Source organism: Drosophila navojoa, chromosome 5 (assembly GCF_054131105.1).
Source record: "Drosophila navojoa isolate 15081-1374.11 chromosome 5, UAZ_NAV_1.0, whole genome shotgun sequence".
Lineage (NCBI taxonomy): Eukaryota > Metazoa > Arthropoda > Insecta > Diptera > Drosophilidae > Drosophila > Drosophila navojoa.
This window is the reverse complement of record NC_142893.1, coordinates 22,408,863-22,425,942: the sequence shown is the minus strand read 5'-3', so window position 1 is coordinate 22,425,942 and position 17,080 is coordinate 22,408,863. Positions and strand designations below refer to the sequence as shown.

The 17,080-nt window shown below is 38.1% G+C and overlaps 1 protein-coding gene across 8 annotated transcripts in view; it reads left to right on the top strand.

Annotated features, from left to right (window-relative positions):
• Positions 1-993: 993 nt before the first annotated feature.
• Positions 994-17,080, top strand: part of LOC108653864 (uncharacterized) — a 31,935-nt gene continuing 15,848 nt past the window's right edge. For 2 of the 8 annotated variants that reach the window (XM_018104752.3, XM_018104747.3), the window contains exons 1-2: positions 994-1,109; positions 2,983-3,486. In XM_018104752.3, the coding sequence (XP_017960241.1) occupies positions 3,337-3,486 (150 nt within the window). In that variant the 5' untranslated portion in view covers positions 994-1,109; positions 2,983-3,336. The other 6 variants (XM_089260977.1, XM_018104749.3, XM_089260978.1 and 3 more) reach the window with 6 other exon arrangements.

The following is a 17,080-nucleotide window of genomic DNA, read 5'->3' as shown; positions in this document are numbered from 1 at the left end:
TAACAGTTACATAAATTTATTTAGTGCTTTTTTTACTGTTTTCTTTAACAGCTGACTCTGTTATTTTGTTGTTACCTAATGTTGCTGCTTCATTTTGAGATAGTCACATGCTGGCAGCATGTTACTTAGCTAGGCACATGTCATATGTTGCTTGGCTATGCTGCACTGGCAACATAAACATGTTCTTAGGACAACAGCTAGCTAAGAAGCTAGCTTATTCTGCAGTAATATTTTAAGCAAGACGAATTAAACGACATGACCTGGTTGGGTTGAATTGCTAGCTTATATCGGAACAAAAATTTGAGAAAGTTCCTTAAGACTGCAATAGTAGTTCGTTAAACATAAATGATAATATGTTGCGGCAACATTGTATATACACTTTTAAGGCTACTTTAACTTCAAATGTTTAAGAAACATGAAATGCTAAAACTATTCTAGCAACATGTGGCTTAGCTTAGCTTGGCTTCAACGTGAGTAATGTAATCTTGTTTTTAATTTTCATATGAATAGTTTAATATTTAAAAAATTTATTTAACGACAAATGTGAGCTTAATTCACCCTTTGCTTCTTGGCCGTTTATTTAGAACTCTTATGAGTCCCACAAATTTAGGGTGGCATTCCGCAGAAGGGCCAATAAAGAGCCACAGCAATTAGCAGAACAAGGCCCATGCGATAATTAACAAGGGCTCATAAAATTGAATTGTTGAATTGAAAGTGACCGCAGAAACAAACAAAAACAAAAAAGAATGGAAAAACAGTTGTAAAGTGTCGCAAATGTTGAGAACTGCGACAACTGTAAATGTGCCCCCAGTCTGTGATTTGTTTACCCACACACACACACACACACTCACACATACATAATTTGATGACGTTTTGTTTACAACAAAATTGCCAAACTGTTATACGCAGAAAAGGAAACTTTTGCCGGCTAACGGTATGTGAGTAGCTTCTGCGCATTTGCTTTGCGCTGCTTTGCTTTTGCTCTGGCCCGCTGGAAGCGTGAACGTTGCCCGCAGTCGTCTGCGAAGGCGCCACGCTGCATGTTGCACGACCGCGGCGCTCGCGTCGTATACGTAACGTGCGAAAAGCCAGCAGCTAGCACCGAATTCGTGAGTTCCGCAGGCAGAAGTAAACTAAGCTTGCAGTTAAAATGCAATAAATTGCATGAAAATGCAATAACCAAATAAAAGCGAGAAACGCAAAGCAAGTCACTGTAAAAGCAATGCAAAGCAGCGAGCCGCGTGCTGCTAGCATAAACAATCCGCCCTGGAAGCGACGGCTAGCGACTTTAGCTACAGCAGCGCTGGAACTGCGTCCCTCACACACAGGCACACATACACACGCATACACGTACACACACACACACGTAAAGAGTGACAGTTACGCAGCTTCCAGCGCTGGTTGCGTGGGAAACGGCGAAGCTTCTGTGCGACATTCAACGCTCTGCGTTCGTCGCCGACGCACGTGGCACGAGAAAGCGAAGTGAAAAGCAAAAAGTGCGCAAAAAGTAACGCTGTCTCGCTCGCACGCGCCATATCTCGCGCGCGCCTTTAGCCGAGTGTGTGTGTGTGCGTGTGTTTGAGTAGCTTAACTAAAATAAAATAAAAGTCTAACTAAACGCAGCGTGTAATCAGTGACAGTTTCTTTTGCCACGCCCCCGCACAGCCCGCCCGCTGCGCAGCCTTTGCTGTGATTTACAGCGTATACATATGTGTGTGTGTGCGTGTGTGTGTGTGTGTGAGGGAGATAGAGAGTGTGCGTGCATGTGTCTCGCTCGCGTGCGATTTCTAATTGAAATTAATGTTCATCTTCGCCTTGTAATTTGATACTGTCTAAGCCAAAGCATAAATTTATTAGACTTTCTAATGCCAGGACTCTGGCAAATAATGACAAGCGCCCCTAGCGCTAGTAACACCCTTCGCCACACTCCTAGAGCACACTAAGCCATACAAATGACCATTTGGAATGGACCTTTTCAAATTGCTCCAATTGTTCGCATCTAAATTGCTAGCCATAAGAGAATGTCATATGAATGTTAATTGGAATGTGAATTTCTTTTTCAGTAAATATTTAATAGAAATCATTTGCTGAATTATGGAAATTAAAATGTATATCTTGTAGTCTATCTTAAATTGCTGCCTGCCAAACTTCAAATATATTGAATATATTTAAAATGTATATTAACAGATATGAATTGTATTTGGATGTATATCAAATATTTGTAAAATATTATCGATTGATGATATTATTTACATTGAAATATCTCAAATATATTTGTTATATACATAGTATACATTGCCTTGAATCGAATTTCTTTTGGCTCGATTCGCTCTAATTAAACACATTAATTAGGCAAATAATTTGATACTTTCATTAGAGTCTCTTCATTTTTCGGTAACCTTAATTACGCCTTTGCTTTTGGCAAATCATCCCTCTCTCAGCTGCTACTTAAATTGATATCTATCATAGAAATTTTCCAATTAAGAAAATCTTATAAAAATCTCATTAAAATTTCTTTGAATTTAAATTCAGCCGACTCCATTCCTATGCTTTGATTCATTATTTTTCTCCTTACCGGAAATAACTCTATAAAATATTATATATTTTTATGTGTGTGGGTTTTACATAGGACCTCTAAATTGAAAATTTCGTCTTTGTTAACATTGGGTTCTTTTAATAGCCCTCCTTCAAGATCCTTTTCTGTCCCTTCGTGTGCCCTCCATAAAAATATAAATTGCAATAGGGAAAGAAATCCATGACGATTTCGAGGCGAAATGCATTTGTGAAACACATTTTATGTCTCGAGCATCTGTAAATACTCAAAACATGACATTTTGTAGTTGTGGCAGCCTTCCGACCTCTTCCACTCGCCCCTCCCCGACCGCGCCTTGAGGGAATATCAGAAAGCACTTACAACGCACTCAAATTCAAGTGTGGATGCAATCAACGTGTTGAGCCCCACATGATAAATTGTTTTCACAGGCGATTTGCAGAATCGAATGCAAAGTGAATTGCAGCATGCGAAGGAAACGGAAAAACAAATTGAATTGAAAAATTGTGCGAGTCGATAGGCAAATGGACTGAGTGCTGCCAGACAACAAAGGAACATAATGCGCTAGCTTCTGTTCTGCTTACATAATCTTTATAATGAGACACTAACCGGAGCAAAAAGAAAGAAAGAGAGTGAGCGCGTGAGATAGACAGAGGAGAGAGAGAGCGAGAAAGAGAGAGAGAGAGAGAGAGAGAGAGAGAGAGACAGACAGAAAGCAATTGTCAATAACCAGCAAGCAATAATTCAACACCGAGCAGACGAGGATTACTCCCTCTCCGACAAGAATGCCCTTTGGACGTAAATCCCCACTGGAGGCGCTCGCCCTGCCCGGCGTTATGCTGGCCTACAAGTACAGCCAGTTCCGACAGAGACGACGCGAGGCGGCCAGTCGAAGGGTCACCGAACGGGAGCTCTCAGCCCTGCATCATAAAATCGTAAGTAACAAAACGATCCAAAAAGTATGCTAAGTTGCGCCCCCAAAAAAATGTATGCTACGTAGCAAAACCTACACTAAGAAAAATTTATGTTTATTTTATATGTATGCATATGGTTCATCAAAATATTTATGCCATAAAACTTGAAATCATTGTGAGCAATATAAATAGAAGATGGTCAGTGCTGAAAATATACACTGTGCGAAATGATTAGAAAATATCCTGAAAAAGACAGTCCCTATATGATAAATTTCCATTTCGAGCTACGCGCAAAACATATTGTTAAGGATCTATATAATACTTCTTACTGGCAATTAATTATACAGATGTTTTTCATTTCTTTACAATCATTTTTATATTAATTATTATATTATATTACATATTCTTATCAATCTGCTAGCTCTACAGATATTTCTCTATTACAAAATTCGCAGTCTATCTACAGATAATTGTTTCTCTACTTTACTTACTTTACAAAATACATAGATTGCATAATAGGAGTTTTCATTTATGCACATATATTTCGCTCTCTATTTACGCCTTTCATTCTGAAATTTCCCCATTGCAAAAGGTTAAACAGCATATCAAAGCAACTTGTATACGAATATATGTATATCGTGTTTATATGTGTTTCTTACGGTGTATTTCGCCTTTCATGCCCGGCACATAAAACGTGCAATAAAACCGTTGAATGATGCCGGAGCCTTTATCAAAGCTGCAGGCATCATTAGCTACAACAGCAACAACAACAGGAGGCAGTCCGACTTTTAAGTGCCTACAAAAAGCGTTGACTGCGCTGCGACTGAGCTGCCGCTGCGCTGCTGCTGCTGACATCCCTTTGACATTTTAAAGTGCTTCCTGTTGTTGTTGCTGCTGTTGTCTTCTCGTTTTTTATGTACCATATTCGTTTGTTTTGGTCTCACATTTAACTTTAGCAAATAGTTCGTAAAATAAAAAAAAAGAAACGTCCTATATAAATCGCCAAAGGTGAGGTTTGGCTTAGTTTTTGTCAAAGCTAAAATAAAAAAAAATAAAAATAAAACCAGGGAAACTATAAAAAGTGTCGTAAATTTATGTGGCATTTCATATAAAAGAGCGTATACACGTGTGTGTTTTTACACGAATGTGTGTGTGTACGTATGTGTGAAAGTGTGAAATTATTTGCATTTAAGGCCAACATTCAAAATGCATTTGCTCTAGGGGGAAGACATAAACAAACAAGAACTAAAATAATATGCAAAAATATAAGAAGCGAACCCCAAGGGGAATTGAAGCCATAAGAAAACACTTGAGCAGTTGACACCAATGCGGATAGCTGAGGTAAATCGAATGGTGTCTAGGCTGCAAAATATAATAGAAAGTTTGTATAATGCAAAATTGATTGTTGAGATAGAATTGGGAACTTATATTTTAGTTTTTTTTAGGCTAGAAATAAATAAATGGAAATAAAATAGAATTCAATTGAAGCATCATACGATGATGAGATAATTGTATGTACTCATTCCATCAAACTGAAATGATATCAATTATTCAATGGATTACAAAGCTATCTATATTTTCAATATGCAAACAAATTTATAAGCAATGTGTTTTTTTAAGCATCTCTTCACGCTGTCTATAGGATTTTAAAGTAAACATGTATTAAATTAATTCAGAGGGAGCATAGGATGTACAGAAGTAAGAAAGCAGTCCACAACTCGCGAAATAGAAATTGAACTAGAACCTGAATACCCTAATATAATATAAAGTCAATACAATAATATTACAGCTATATTTATTTATATTTATATTTTCACATTATCTTTTCATTTGCTTAATCGGCCCAACATAAATTCACTGTATATATGCATTCCTACTGCAACTTAAATATCTTGCGAACTTTTCTTATTCTGCCAAACTTCTTAGGGCTTGTCAAGCAGAAAGAGCTATAGCCTGCCACTCGTTATCATAGACATAAACCATATGCATATCGCAGTATAAGGTAAACACAAGTATTTCACTCTACTCATTTGCATGCTAGCAACACCAACAACAACGACAGCAACATCAGCAACAACGACGACGAAATGAACAGCGCGAGCACTGCGAGAAAATGTGAGGCTCACTTGAGATTTTACAAGACTTGTTGAAAATTTATGACTTGCTCAAAAGGCGTAGGCAGGCAACCAAAAAAAAAAAGAGAAAAAGAAAAGCAGCCAGCCGCAACACATATACATATATACGCACACTCACACATACACCCTTATATAAGGACTGCGAACTGGGCAATTGTAAATGCACAAAATACTTAAAAACTGGTTGAGTCCTACGCTGCCTGCTTTGCATAAAATCTGACGCGTGACTGTAATTTCAGCACGCGACCTTGAAAAGGCACAGCAAATACACACACACAGCAAACACACAGGGTTGGCACACGAAAATGCTTTTATGCAACATTAGAGCAAAAATTTACAGAAAAAAAAGTGAGCTGCGTATTAAAATGCTTTTACAATTAAATGCCCAGCAAAATGCGAAATGCGAAAACTAAAATTACCTTTTTACCATCACCCAACAGTGTGTCTGTGTTTATGTGTGTGTGTGAGTGTGTCTGGGCCAACAATTAGGCTAATGCCAAGGGCCATGTGAGAGAGTGTAGAGCTAGAAGAGGACGGCCTACAAATGGATGGCCCCAAAATTTATGCGCAACGCCTCAAAGCGAACGCAAATAAAGTAAGCGAGCGGAGCCAGGGAAATGAAGCGAATGGGAAGCGAGGCTCAGGTAGGCCTCTATCTAAGCAATTTTGTCCTACAGCTAACTGGCATTTTAATTAGCTGGCAAAGTGGAGAAAAAGACAGAGAGTCGAGGCACAGTGGAGTACAGGAAATGCTAGGCAATGAGCTCATTATGGTATTTGTCATGGCATTTCACAAGCGACTCGCATTACACTAATGTTTCAGAGAGCGAAAGAAACCGAGAGAGAGAGTGAGAGAAAGAGAGAGAGAGAGAGAGAAGGAGACAGAGAGAGAGGGATTCGAAAGTGGGCAGGTATATTTGGCTATTTACCTGCCCAACTACAGAGCCGGTCGACTATTATTACTTTTTAATTATATGCCATTTATTTAGAATACTGTTTTATGTCACCTAGTTAAATTAAATTAAAAATTAATGTTTGTTTAAAAGCATAAATTAACGGCTCTTCACATTAAGGCAGCAATTTAAGAGTTCAATGTAATTCGTTCTATTATTATTATTATATTCTCATATCCCAATAATCAATAATTTTGTATGATTCGGTTGGTCAGTTATCAACATTGTAGGTAGAGACAGTCGCATATCCTAGTATAACATAAATTTATAATAATATGGAAGGAACATTGAAATACTTTACAAAGAGAAAGATTTGCAATATGGGACTAATCGAAAGACTGTTATCTGTTATCGTTTTTACACTATAGACACAATCGATATACCTTTAACATGAGAGCTTAATATCGTAATCTCTTTAACTAATTTTTCGTTATTATAAAATATATTTTGTTTGGCTTACATAGTTGATAAAAGTTTACCTATTCCTGACAAACTTGACATTTTTTCAATACATATGTGAAACAAAGTAAATAAATCGAAGCTTAAAAGCATAGGGCGGCCAATGTTAAAGTTTCTTCGCAATTTAACGATTGTCATGTTAAGCTTGTAAGTATTTATTGCTTTTTATGCATAGCTTATCAGACGAACGAACTCTTGAGCCACACTTAAACTAACTTACTTAGTAAAAGATGAACTCTGCTATCAACAGCCGCTTCAATTACAATTGGGTTTCATAAACACCCGAAGATAACTATAAGTTTTAGAAAGTAATTACTTTACGCAATTTCTATTAAGTTTTCATAATAACCATCAGAATGTTTACCACCACGTAAGAATCTTGTGTCTTCAACATTTCGCTATCTAATCCCCCAAAGTGCCTGACATTGCGTATACGACGCGCTGTACGCTCGTACGCATCTTCATTTCCCAAATGCCAGCAGCCCGACTAGAGAATTGGCCACAGCTGATTGCGATGGCGCTGTGGCGTCTAATTATGAGTAGAAGATATATATATGCACATATGTATGTAGACAGACAGAGAGAGAGAGAGAATATTTGTGCGCTGTAGTACGCGGCGTATACGCGATATTTTATTCATGCAAAGTGGCATAAGATATGACGCATACGCACGCCTACTCCCTGGCCATTAAATGTTGATTAGCGAATGGCAGCGGGCTGTCTCCAGCTGCCTCTCCATTTAAAAGCAAAACGCTGTCGAATGTTAACAAGCAGCCAGGAATTTCTATGCTGACAACTCGCGTGACTCTGCAACATAAACAAAGTAGAGATAAAGACACACAAAACACGCCGTACAAATATTTGACCAATATTTGCGCCGTTGCTGCTTTTATTATGTCTTTGGCAGTAAAATTTATAATTTAGTGGGGCGGAAGTCGCAGCGACAAGGCCCTGGCATTGAAAAGGGCTTTAAATTAATGGGCCTTACCTTCGCCTGGACATTGCTGCCGATTATTATTAGCTTCCAATGCAATTTGCAGCTTGGCCGAACAATTGCAGATGCCGTTCTGACCACACCAAATTTGAGTTGGCCAACAAGAGAGTAAAAGGCAACAGAAAATTGGCTTAGTCACTCGATTGCAGCAGGACTGTGTCCAATGCCAAAAAAGAGCCCCGGACTAGGCCTTGGCTTTCGATTCGTTTTCGTTTCGTTTGGTTGGGTTTTTGTGGTCACAGACAGCCAAATAAATCACACAAAACCGTTTGAAAATAATTTCGTTTTTAGTGTTTCTACCGCCCAAGTCCCCCCCCTTTTCGTGTACTACAACGTTATAAATGTGCTTTTGATACAGAGCTCTGGGCCTCATAGTTTTTACCTGTTTACGTAAGAGCAAATTCTGACTGCCCATAGTTACTTATGCAGCTGCTGCTGCTGCTGCTGCTGCAGACTCGGCTAAATAAATCATTAAAATCAAACATTAATCAACTTGATGACCGTTAAACACGTTCGCTGCTCCCTTAACACACACCCACCAACACACACGCGCACACACGCGGTCAACTAAACCGGATATCCGCATGGCAGCCATTGCTTTGTTGCCTCGCCAAGCGCCAAGTGGTTGAACCTTTGTGTCAGCGCTTCGGTCGCCAGACTGCACGCAATGCCGTCGCCAAACGTCGCCAGTCCGCAATTCAGCTTTATTAAATACCGCTACACTGCGAGCAAAGCAACACTGAAATGTAAATCACACAATTTCATTAGGCAGTCGACAGCTAGGGGCGTGTCAGTGGAATTTGAGATAGCTCAAAGCAGTTTGATTAGATAAAACAGCGAATCATACGCAATTACAGTAAACCTTTCCATTTTCTAGCCAAAATTGAACAGGAATTTAAAATGTTCAGATATTTTAGTCAAAATCTAGTCAAAATTGGACAACTTGAAAGAATTTAGTCTCGAAAATTTATACTTATTTAATGGCTTCAATAAAATAATTGTTATTCAAACTTCAAACTGATTTTATTGCAATATGAGTTCGAAAAGGATATAAAACATTATAATTACAAACTTTACACTTAAATAAAATAGGCAAAGTTAAAGAAATTTGTATTTGTATTAAAAAATTAGAATAAAAATTAAAAATTTGCGCATTTGGCAATAATATTAGTAAGCTCTAGCATATTTTTATTTTTTTTACCGTTCTTTCTCTATCTCTCTCACTTCTTTTATATACAGTATAGTAATTCATTTAACAGTTAAATCAAATTCAAAACAAAGAATATGGATACTCAATATTTTTGTTAGTATATTTCTATTGGCATAAAATCAGAAACTCGGAAAGCTTAACGGCATCACAAGCAAATAAATAAATAAATAAGTTTACAGCGGGTTGTATGAGAAACTAAAGTTTGCTAACTGGAGTGGCAACAGCTGTGCCCTCAATGAAGCCAAGAATTTCAGATGTACATAAGTCTTATTTGTTAGAGAGTCTCAGAAAATGCACATATTCAATATCTGTCATCATTATTTTTTCATTTAAATATAAAACTTTTTCTGGTCTTTAGAAATATGTGCATTATTGGCTTTAATTTAACGTTTGAGTAAGCTTAAATATATCAGCTTGAACATCATTCTTCACTGTTAAATCTGCTTTTGGGCTATCTATTCTTTCAGCCTCTCTTAGAGCTCGGCAGCTTAATGTCTTTTTTATGGGCCCTTGAAAACTAGATGTCTACTAAAATGATTTCCACAGCCCATTCACAGCTTCCGCCTTGGATTTTCCTTTTCGCGCAGTGTAGTTTAGCATCTGCATTGATGACGCCTTGAAAGTTTCTTTGTCGTCTCGGCCGCTTCCGTGAGGATTCAAATCGCACGACTCGACAGCAGCTCCTGATGTCTCTGTCCCAGCAATTAGAGTGCATTAAACTTTAGTGTTTACGCATTGAGTTCAAGTCGCTGCCATTGTTGTCCTTGTCGTTGTTGTCGTTGTTGCTGTTGTTGCCGTGGTTCGCTGAATTTTACAATCAGCCAATGCGTTCGCCTCACGTGCTGCACTCGACGTGCCTGGCTGAAAAGGGTTGCCCCTCGCAACGTTCCCATTCAGTGCGCCACGCCAGGGTGTGGCAATGCATTAGCGCAGCTCACGCGATGTCTGCGCTATTAAGGCGTATATATACATATATGTATACACTCAACTATAAATATATAGAAAGTATGGGTCTGTTGTTGCTTCCTTTTATTTTCTTTTATTTTGTATAATTGCATTGATTGAAGCATTTAGAGTTTCGCGTGGGTTCTGCTGGGTCTTTAAGCTGAGCAGCATTGAATGGCGCTTGGAGAGCAGTAAAGATTGTCCAGCAAATAAATTCTGATAGCACAGCAGGTGCGAATAGCAAACATTGCGTGAAATACCATAGAGACTGCCATGGAGCAATTTTGTTTTAAAGCTTGTTAAATATGATTTTTTAGGTGAATGCAATATCATGGGAGAGCAACTTTACTGAAACATCTTTAAGCAAATATTATTCTCGGAATGCCTCATCAAACCAAACTTGTTGATTTGTAAATCAGCATTTATTTCTATTTATATATTTATAGTTTTGTTCTCCTTATAAAAATAGTTTCAATAATGCTTTTTAACCCATTTCCATATAGAAAATACTTCGACAGGTCACAAACAAAACTAAAGAAAGTTTTTATATCAATTCAAGTTATTCCCCTGCGTCGCCTTGACAATCTCTATTCTTATCATATGTTTTTCTAAGCTTTTCATACATTAATATGCGCCATAGAGTGAAACTTTTCACAGATAAGTTCCAGTCCGAAGCCACACAAATTGTATGCCTGCATTTCCCCAATGATTCGATTGTGTTATGCAAACTTTTAAATACAAATCGATGCAGCTTCCAATGCAGCAAACTGTGCCCGCCCCCATTGGCGCCCCTTCTGATTTACTGTATGCTTCTTTCTGTTTCGCCTGGCTTTGTTTTAAAGCGACAATCTGATGTATAGTGCGTCCCTCTGGCTTGTCATTTCATTATGCGCTCAAAGTAAAAGCCACAAAAAGTTGCAGCTTTCATTTAGGGCAACATTGACCATATCGCAGCATAGCTCAAAGCCAGCAACAAAAAGTTTGTGATACTGCAACCACGCACAACTGATAGATACCCTAGAGTGGTGCATAAGCAGATTAGGGTGTAAGAGTCGCCCCTCAGTTTTCCTCTCATTTTTTACGCTTCTTGCTTCAACTGGGTATATAAAATGACGGCGAAAATAGCAAAGAGAAAGTTTTACGCAAAACTGAAAAGCTTGCTGTTAAAAAATGTATATAACAGGACAATGTCATAAATTTGCATTGCACGCCGCCGCTTGGCAGGAAATGGAAGACGCGAAATTGGAAAAGCGCCCACAAAGACCAACCGCCAAACACACAACACACACACACACACAGAGAGACATAGACACATACACGCACAACACTTTTAGTTGTAATAACAAAGAACCGAGTTTGCTTTGTCCGTTTATCGCTTCCTCAATCCTCTCTCTTGAATCTCTTCTGCTGCTTCGCTCTTCCCGCATTCTGAGTCAAGGCTACATTTCAATTAAATTTATTGTTTTCTCTGCCAAATGCTTTCAATGGAGTTTCCATTAGGCGCTACGACAATTGTTTTAAATGCTCTCCATGTCACACGCCCATGCGCTTGGCTTGAAATTTATGCTGCGCTGAAAAGTAGGCAACGCTTTTTGCACTTCCGCTTGTTTTCTTTCACAGCTCATTTAAAAGCCATTTTTGTGAGTTAAGTGTAACTGTTCTTATTGCAGCACTCATCACACAAAAGCGCACTTGCGTTAAAATTGAGACGATGCCATTGGCATGCCACGCCCTCGCCAACTGCACACTTGCTGCACGGCAACTGCACATGCACAAAAAAAGGCTCTCGCACCTTCACACATATGAGCAGTTCTACATATATCTTATATGCTTTTAGCACAAGTATAGCATCGTACTCTTTAGCTCCCCTACTTCTGTACCCTGCTCTCTCTCTCTCCCCCCCTCTCTCTCTCTCTCTCTCTCTCTCTCTCTCTCTCTCTCTCTCTCTCTCTCTCTCTCGCTCTGTCTCTCTCTCCCTCCCTTTCCACACATAATGTCAACTCACGTCTATTGCAGCTTTTGAATATGCAATTTCGCTGACTCATTTCGCTACTAACGGCTAACTAAGTTAACTAGTATATCATTTACGCTTGTACGCCTAACACATCCTCCCACCACACTTCTCGCCCCTCCCCCTTCCGGTGCACTGAGCTCTGCTTTCAACTCCTGTCAACTGACTTTCAATGAATAAACCAAAATGGCATCGCAGCAGCAATTTCCACTTTTCACTTTTTGCCCCGTTGTATGTGTTAAAAGCCATAATTACGCTTGATGAGGCTGCACTCTCAGTGAGTGTGTGTGTGTGTGTGTGTGTGTGTGTGTGTATGTGTGAGTGTGAGTGTGTGTGCGCGCTGTTTAGTTGGCAAATTTGACACTTTTGTCTGCACTTTAGCAGGCACTGCATGTAAGTGTGCGTATGTGTGTACGTGTGTGTGTGTGTGTGTGTATGTGTGAGTATAGCTCATTGTCATCGCTCGTGCATGGTTTGTTGTTGTTTGTTGCCTATCTGTCTGCCCAAGCCTTACAATTAGCCAGCGCATCTATTGATAAATATCAGCATGAGCGAGCGACGGCAAACAAGGAATAGTTTTTTATAGCCATTGACATTTTGCGGCTGTTTGCGAGTATGTTGGTCATTTTATTCAAGATCTATAAGTATTTATGATTTAGATAAAAATATTTTAGAATTGGAAGCAACTGACTTCTTCATATGAAATACTGTTAAATAAAAAATGTATATTAAGGATAAAAAAAATTAACAAATTAATTAAATTAAAAAATTAAATGCACATACTTTGTTACCATTGTTTTAATTCAAATTCAAAAAGTTTTTGATGTTCTTAGCTCATTAACTGCAATTTAATCAGTGTGACCTTGAACTATCTATTGATAGTTGTAGATAGCACGATATTATATTCGAGTCATCGTATCTCCATTGCTAACTCTCTGCATTGCCTTCAATTAATCAGTTTGCTGCATCAGATATCTACTGCTATATATTTATTTTAAAAATGTTTTAGATGTATTTTTAAAACGGAAATTCTCGCTATTGAATACTTTTTGATTAACTACTACTCACATTTACTACGATTCCATTTATATTTATAATATCTTTAATCTTCTTATTTATCACACTGACTAAAAATCAAGCCGTCTATCAGTCAATTAATGAATCAGCTTCGTCACACTTTCCTTGTCTTGAATCCAAATTTGTATTTAAATTGTATTTAAATTATGAAATAATCACAATAAATTAAAATCTTGAACTGAATCGATCGATTGATCTGTCTGTCAGTTTAACAATTTGTCTATTATGCTCTTAATAAAGCTGTCAAACTATTAATAACTGTACAATTTAGTTGCTTGGGCTCTCTTGACTATAGTGCTAGAGTGCTGCTATATTGTCAATTTGTCAGTTCTGCAGTCAATTAATCTATTACTTTCGACTTTTGTATTTGCAATGCAATTATTAAGCCATATGGAGGAAATTGAGTTGTGAAGCCTTTTGCTGTGCGTCAATTATGCAACAGTCAGTCCGTCAATCGATTCATTTGCAACGTTCATCATATGTCTATTGATTATTTAGCAATTTTTGCAGCTAATTATCGTAGTGAATATTGCGTAGAGTCCTTTGCAGGCTTCAATTGGAAGCCAACACGACATTGCCTTTAGTGCTTGCTGTTCGCTGGCTTTTAATTGGATTTTAATGTGTATGGCAATTAGAACATCCTCAGTATAGGGCACAAACATATCGAATGTCAGCGCCCTTCCCTCCCGTACCTATGCCTCGCTCTCTTTAAACATCTTGTTCGCTTTAATGAGCTTGTTTGCCGAGGCTGCTCACTGTAAAAATGTATAAAATATTGAGCCATGTTCCAGCTGACATGAAAACCATATTAAATGCAATAAATTCACTTAGCGGCAACATGAATAAACACACATTTACTCCCTGTCTCCCTCCCTGTGTCTCTCCTCTCTCACTCTCTCTATCCCTCTATGTCTCTCTGCCACTCGCTGGCACGTAAACGTCGCTGATATTAATGCAATTTTCATGACATTGTTGCGCTGGCAGGAATGCAACAAATAAACAGACTCCCACACAGCCACCAACACTGTGTGTGGATAGTAGAGTCGCCCTGTTGTATAACTTAATAGGAATGTTTATTGTCTTGCTCACTCTGTTGTCCCACTATAGGCCTCTCTCTCTCACTCTAGCTCTCTCTCTATCTTCTGTGTCTCATAGAAACCTAGACAATAACAGCAGCTAACAGAGCGCTATGAAAAACTATGCAATACCCAGTTATCAATGTTGGGGTCAAATACAGGCTATTAGAAGAGAAGCTGGTCTGTAAATATTATTATTCCATTAAAGTAAGTGTTGCGCTGTTAACAGTGTAATTTTAACTCATAATAATTTTTGTCTGTAATTAACAACAGTTTAAATATTATCACACAAAGCAATCATATGCTAATTTCAGATTTTACCTGTAGTTCTGGGACGGAGTATTTATAAACTAAATTTAGTGAGCTGACAACTGGTTCAATAAACTAAGCAACAAAAATATAATCAGTTCTGTCAACCTACGTAAATACACAACATCTACAGCAAATCATAAAATACCTCACATTAACATAATGTTACTAACAGTTCATTATAATTTTCCTTATATATTATATATCACTAAATAACTAAATATAACTACCTTTGCTTTCAATTTGATTTATATAAATAGATTTCCACCACTGGTTAGGGCAAAACACATATTTACTCGAATCTCAAACATAAGAAAATATATTACGGAATTATTTTCACTCCAATCTATATCAGCTGGAGCCAAGGATGTTTTTATGGCTTTCCAATAATAATCTAGATCAGAGCACCCACCCCCAGATGAACACACCTTATCACTGCTTTCGTACAGGGTATAGCAAGCACAGAGGCTGACTTAGCTCCGCCTCTGCCCTAGCATGCACAGCGAACATAAAAGCGACGATGAAAGCACAAAGCGAAAACCTTATCGATTTAATTAATTTTTTCGGGTGCCCTTATTGGATTTGAGTACCTTCAAATTTAAAGTGCAATGCAAAAAGAAGCAGGTGTAGTCAAGCTAACTGAGTGACTGGCGGACGGGTGGACTGTCTGACTGGCTGACTGGCTGACTGACAACGATTGACTGATTGAGTACATGCAAGTTCGTGTTACGCTGAGTAGCCTACTTCGAGGTGTCAAGCTGTCTGGCACACTCCAAATATGAAAACATATACGAAATGTATTAAATTACATATGAGTTTAGCTATAAATATGGCATGGATATAGGCCAAATACGACAACAATCAATTTGAGCAGCCATCAATCAATCAATCAGTCAGTCGCCTGCCAGCCAGATGGAGCTCTACAGTGGCAGGCCCGTTTCCAGCCAACAGCTCATTAGACAACGCCCATGAGTCAGCGCCGCGTCCTGTCCCGAGTGTGTGTGTGTCCTGCGTGGGCCGACTCGTTTATCAGGCCAGTATGCGGCTCGTTTTGCACGTGTCTGCACCTTATTCACAGGCCCATTGTCATGTGTGCGACATGGTCATGGCATGCCAGGCGGCCATATCGAGCTGAGCAACCCCTAAAGCGTTCATCATAAGCACAACTCACATTTAATTGGCCCCACACACCGGCCCCGACTGGCCGGCAACGTATAATTGATATGCTAACTGTATGTTAGTCACTATACGAGTTGTACAAACAGTACAGTCAAGGCCCCTGGAACGATTCCCCGGGGCATTGACAAATACGAAAACATTGAAACTTGTTGTGACTTAGGTAAACTAATTTGATTTCCCTGCCTATATTGAGGCTCCACAATCTCTGCTCTCGCTCTAATGCATTTTTTATCACCCACCTTAAGGCGGACAAGCGCTCCTGGTGATTTTTTTATGCGTTTCACTTTCATTTATGCCAGGCTGCGCTATTCTCCGTTATTCGCATGACCCTCGTCACAGACAGCAGGTTGAAGTCTTAGTATTAGGCGTGACTCATGACAAAACGCAAACCCAAGTAATTTAATTTAGTTGCTCCAAATGTCCGGAAAAAATAACAGCTAAAAAACTAGTGGGTTTACTTAGCGAGAGAAAGTCGAAACTGAGATACCTTTTTATCTATGTTCGTATTTGTATTATTCCCATTTATTTATATTTTTAATAATATTTTAATTTTAATATAAGTGATTTAATTTTTTAAATTACAAACGTCAACTTTACTATGAGTTTCATGAGAAGTGTAAGTATTATTTTTTGTATATAATTATCACTATGAATCTTCATATTAATATTATCAATCATGTATAAAACATAATACAATATAATAATTGTTATCATTTCCAATTTAAATGTCACTAACAATATGATAATATTCACTTTTCTCAAGTTATTGATTTCATCATAACAAATATCAATATAAACTGAATTTTACTAATATTGAAATCCTGCTTAAAGGCATTATTTTGTATTTATATTGTTAATTATTGTTGTTAGTATTGTCATCCATTATACATATTTTTAATATTTTACTGATATTATAATTTTGATATTATTTGTTCACCCAAAGCTCTTATTATTGCCTTAATCTGTCATATATGTAACCATATACCTAACATCTAACAAAGTCTCTGTTACTTCAACCGATTTACGGAATTACCCACTTAAGTGATTCACTCCCTAGCTATGTGAACATGTTCTCACTTAGGGTATCGACAAAAACGAATTTCGACATGCAAAGTGCTTTGGGCAATGTCAATGACGTAACGGGAAGCCTCAGAAATTGGGCCGGCAGGCAGACCGAAATGAGAGGGAAGAAATAGTAAAAAGAAAAAAGTTCAAAATATATTAAGTATACGCCCTCAAGGGCAGTCAACAAAAATATTTGTTTTAG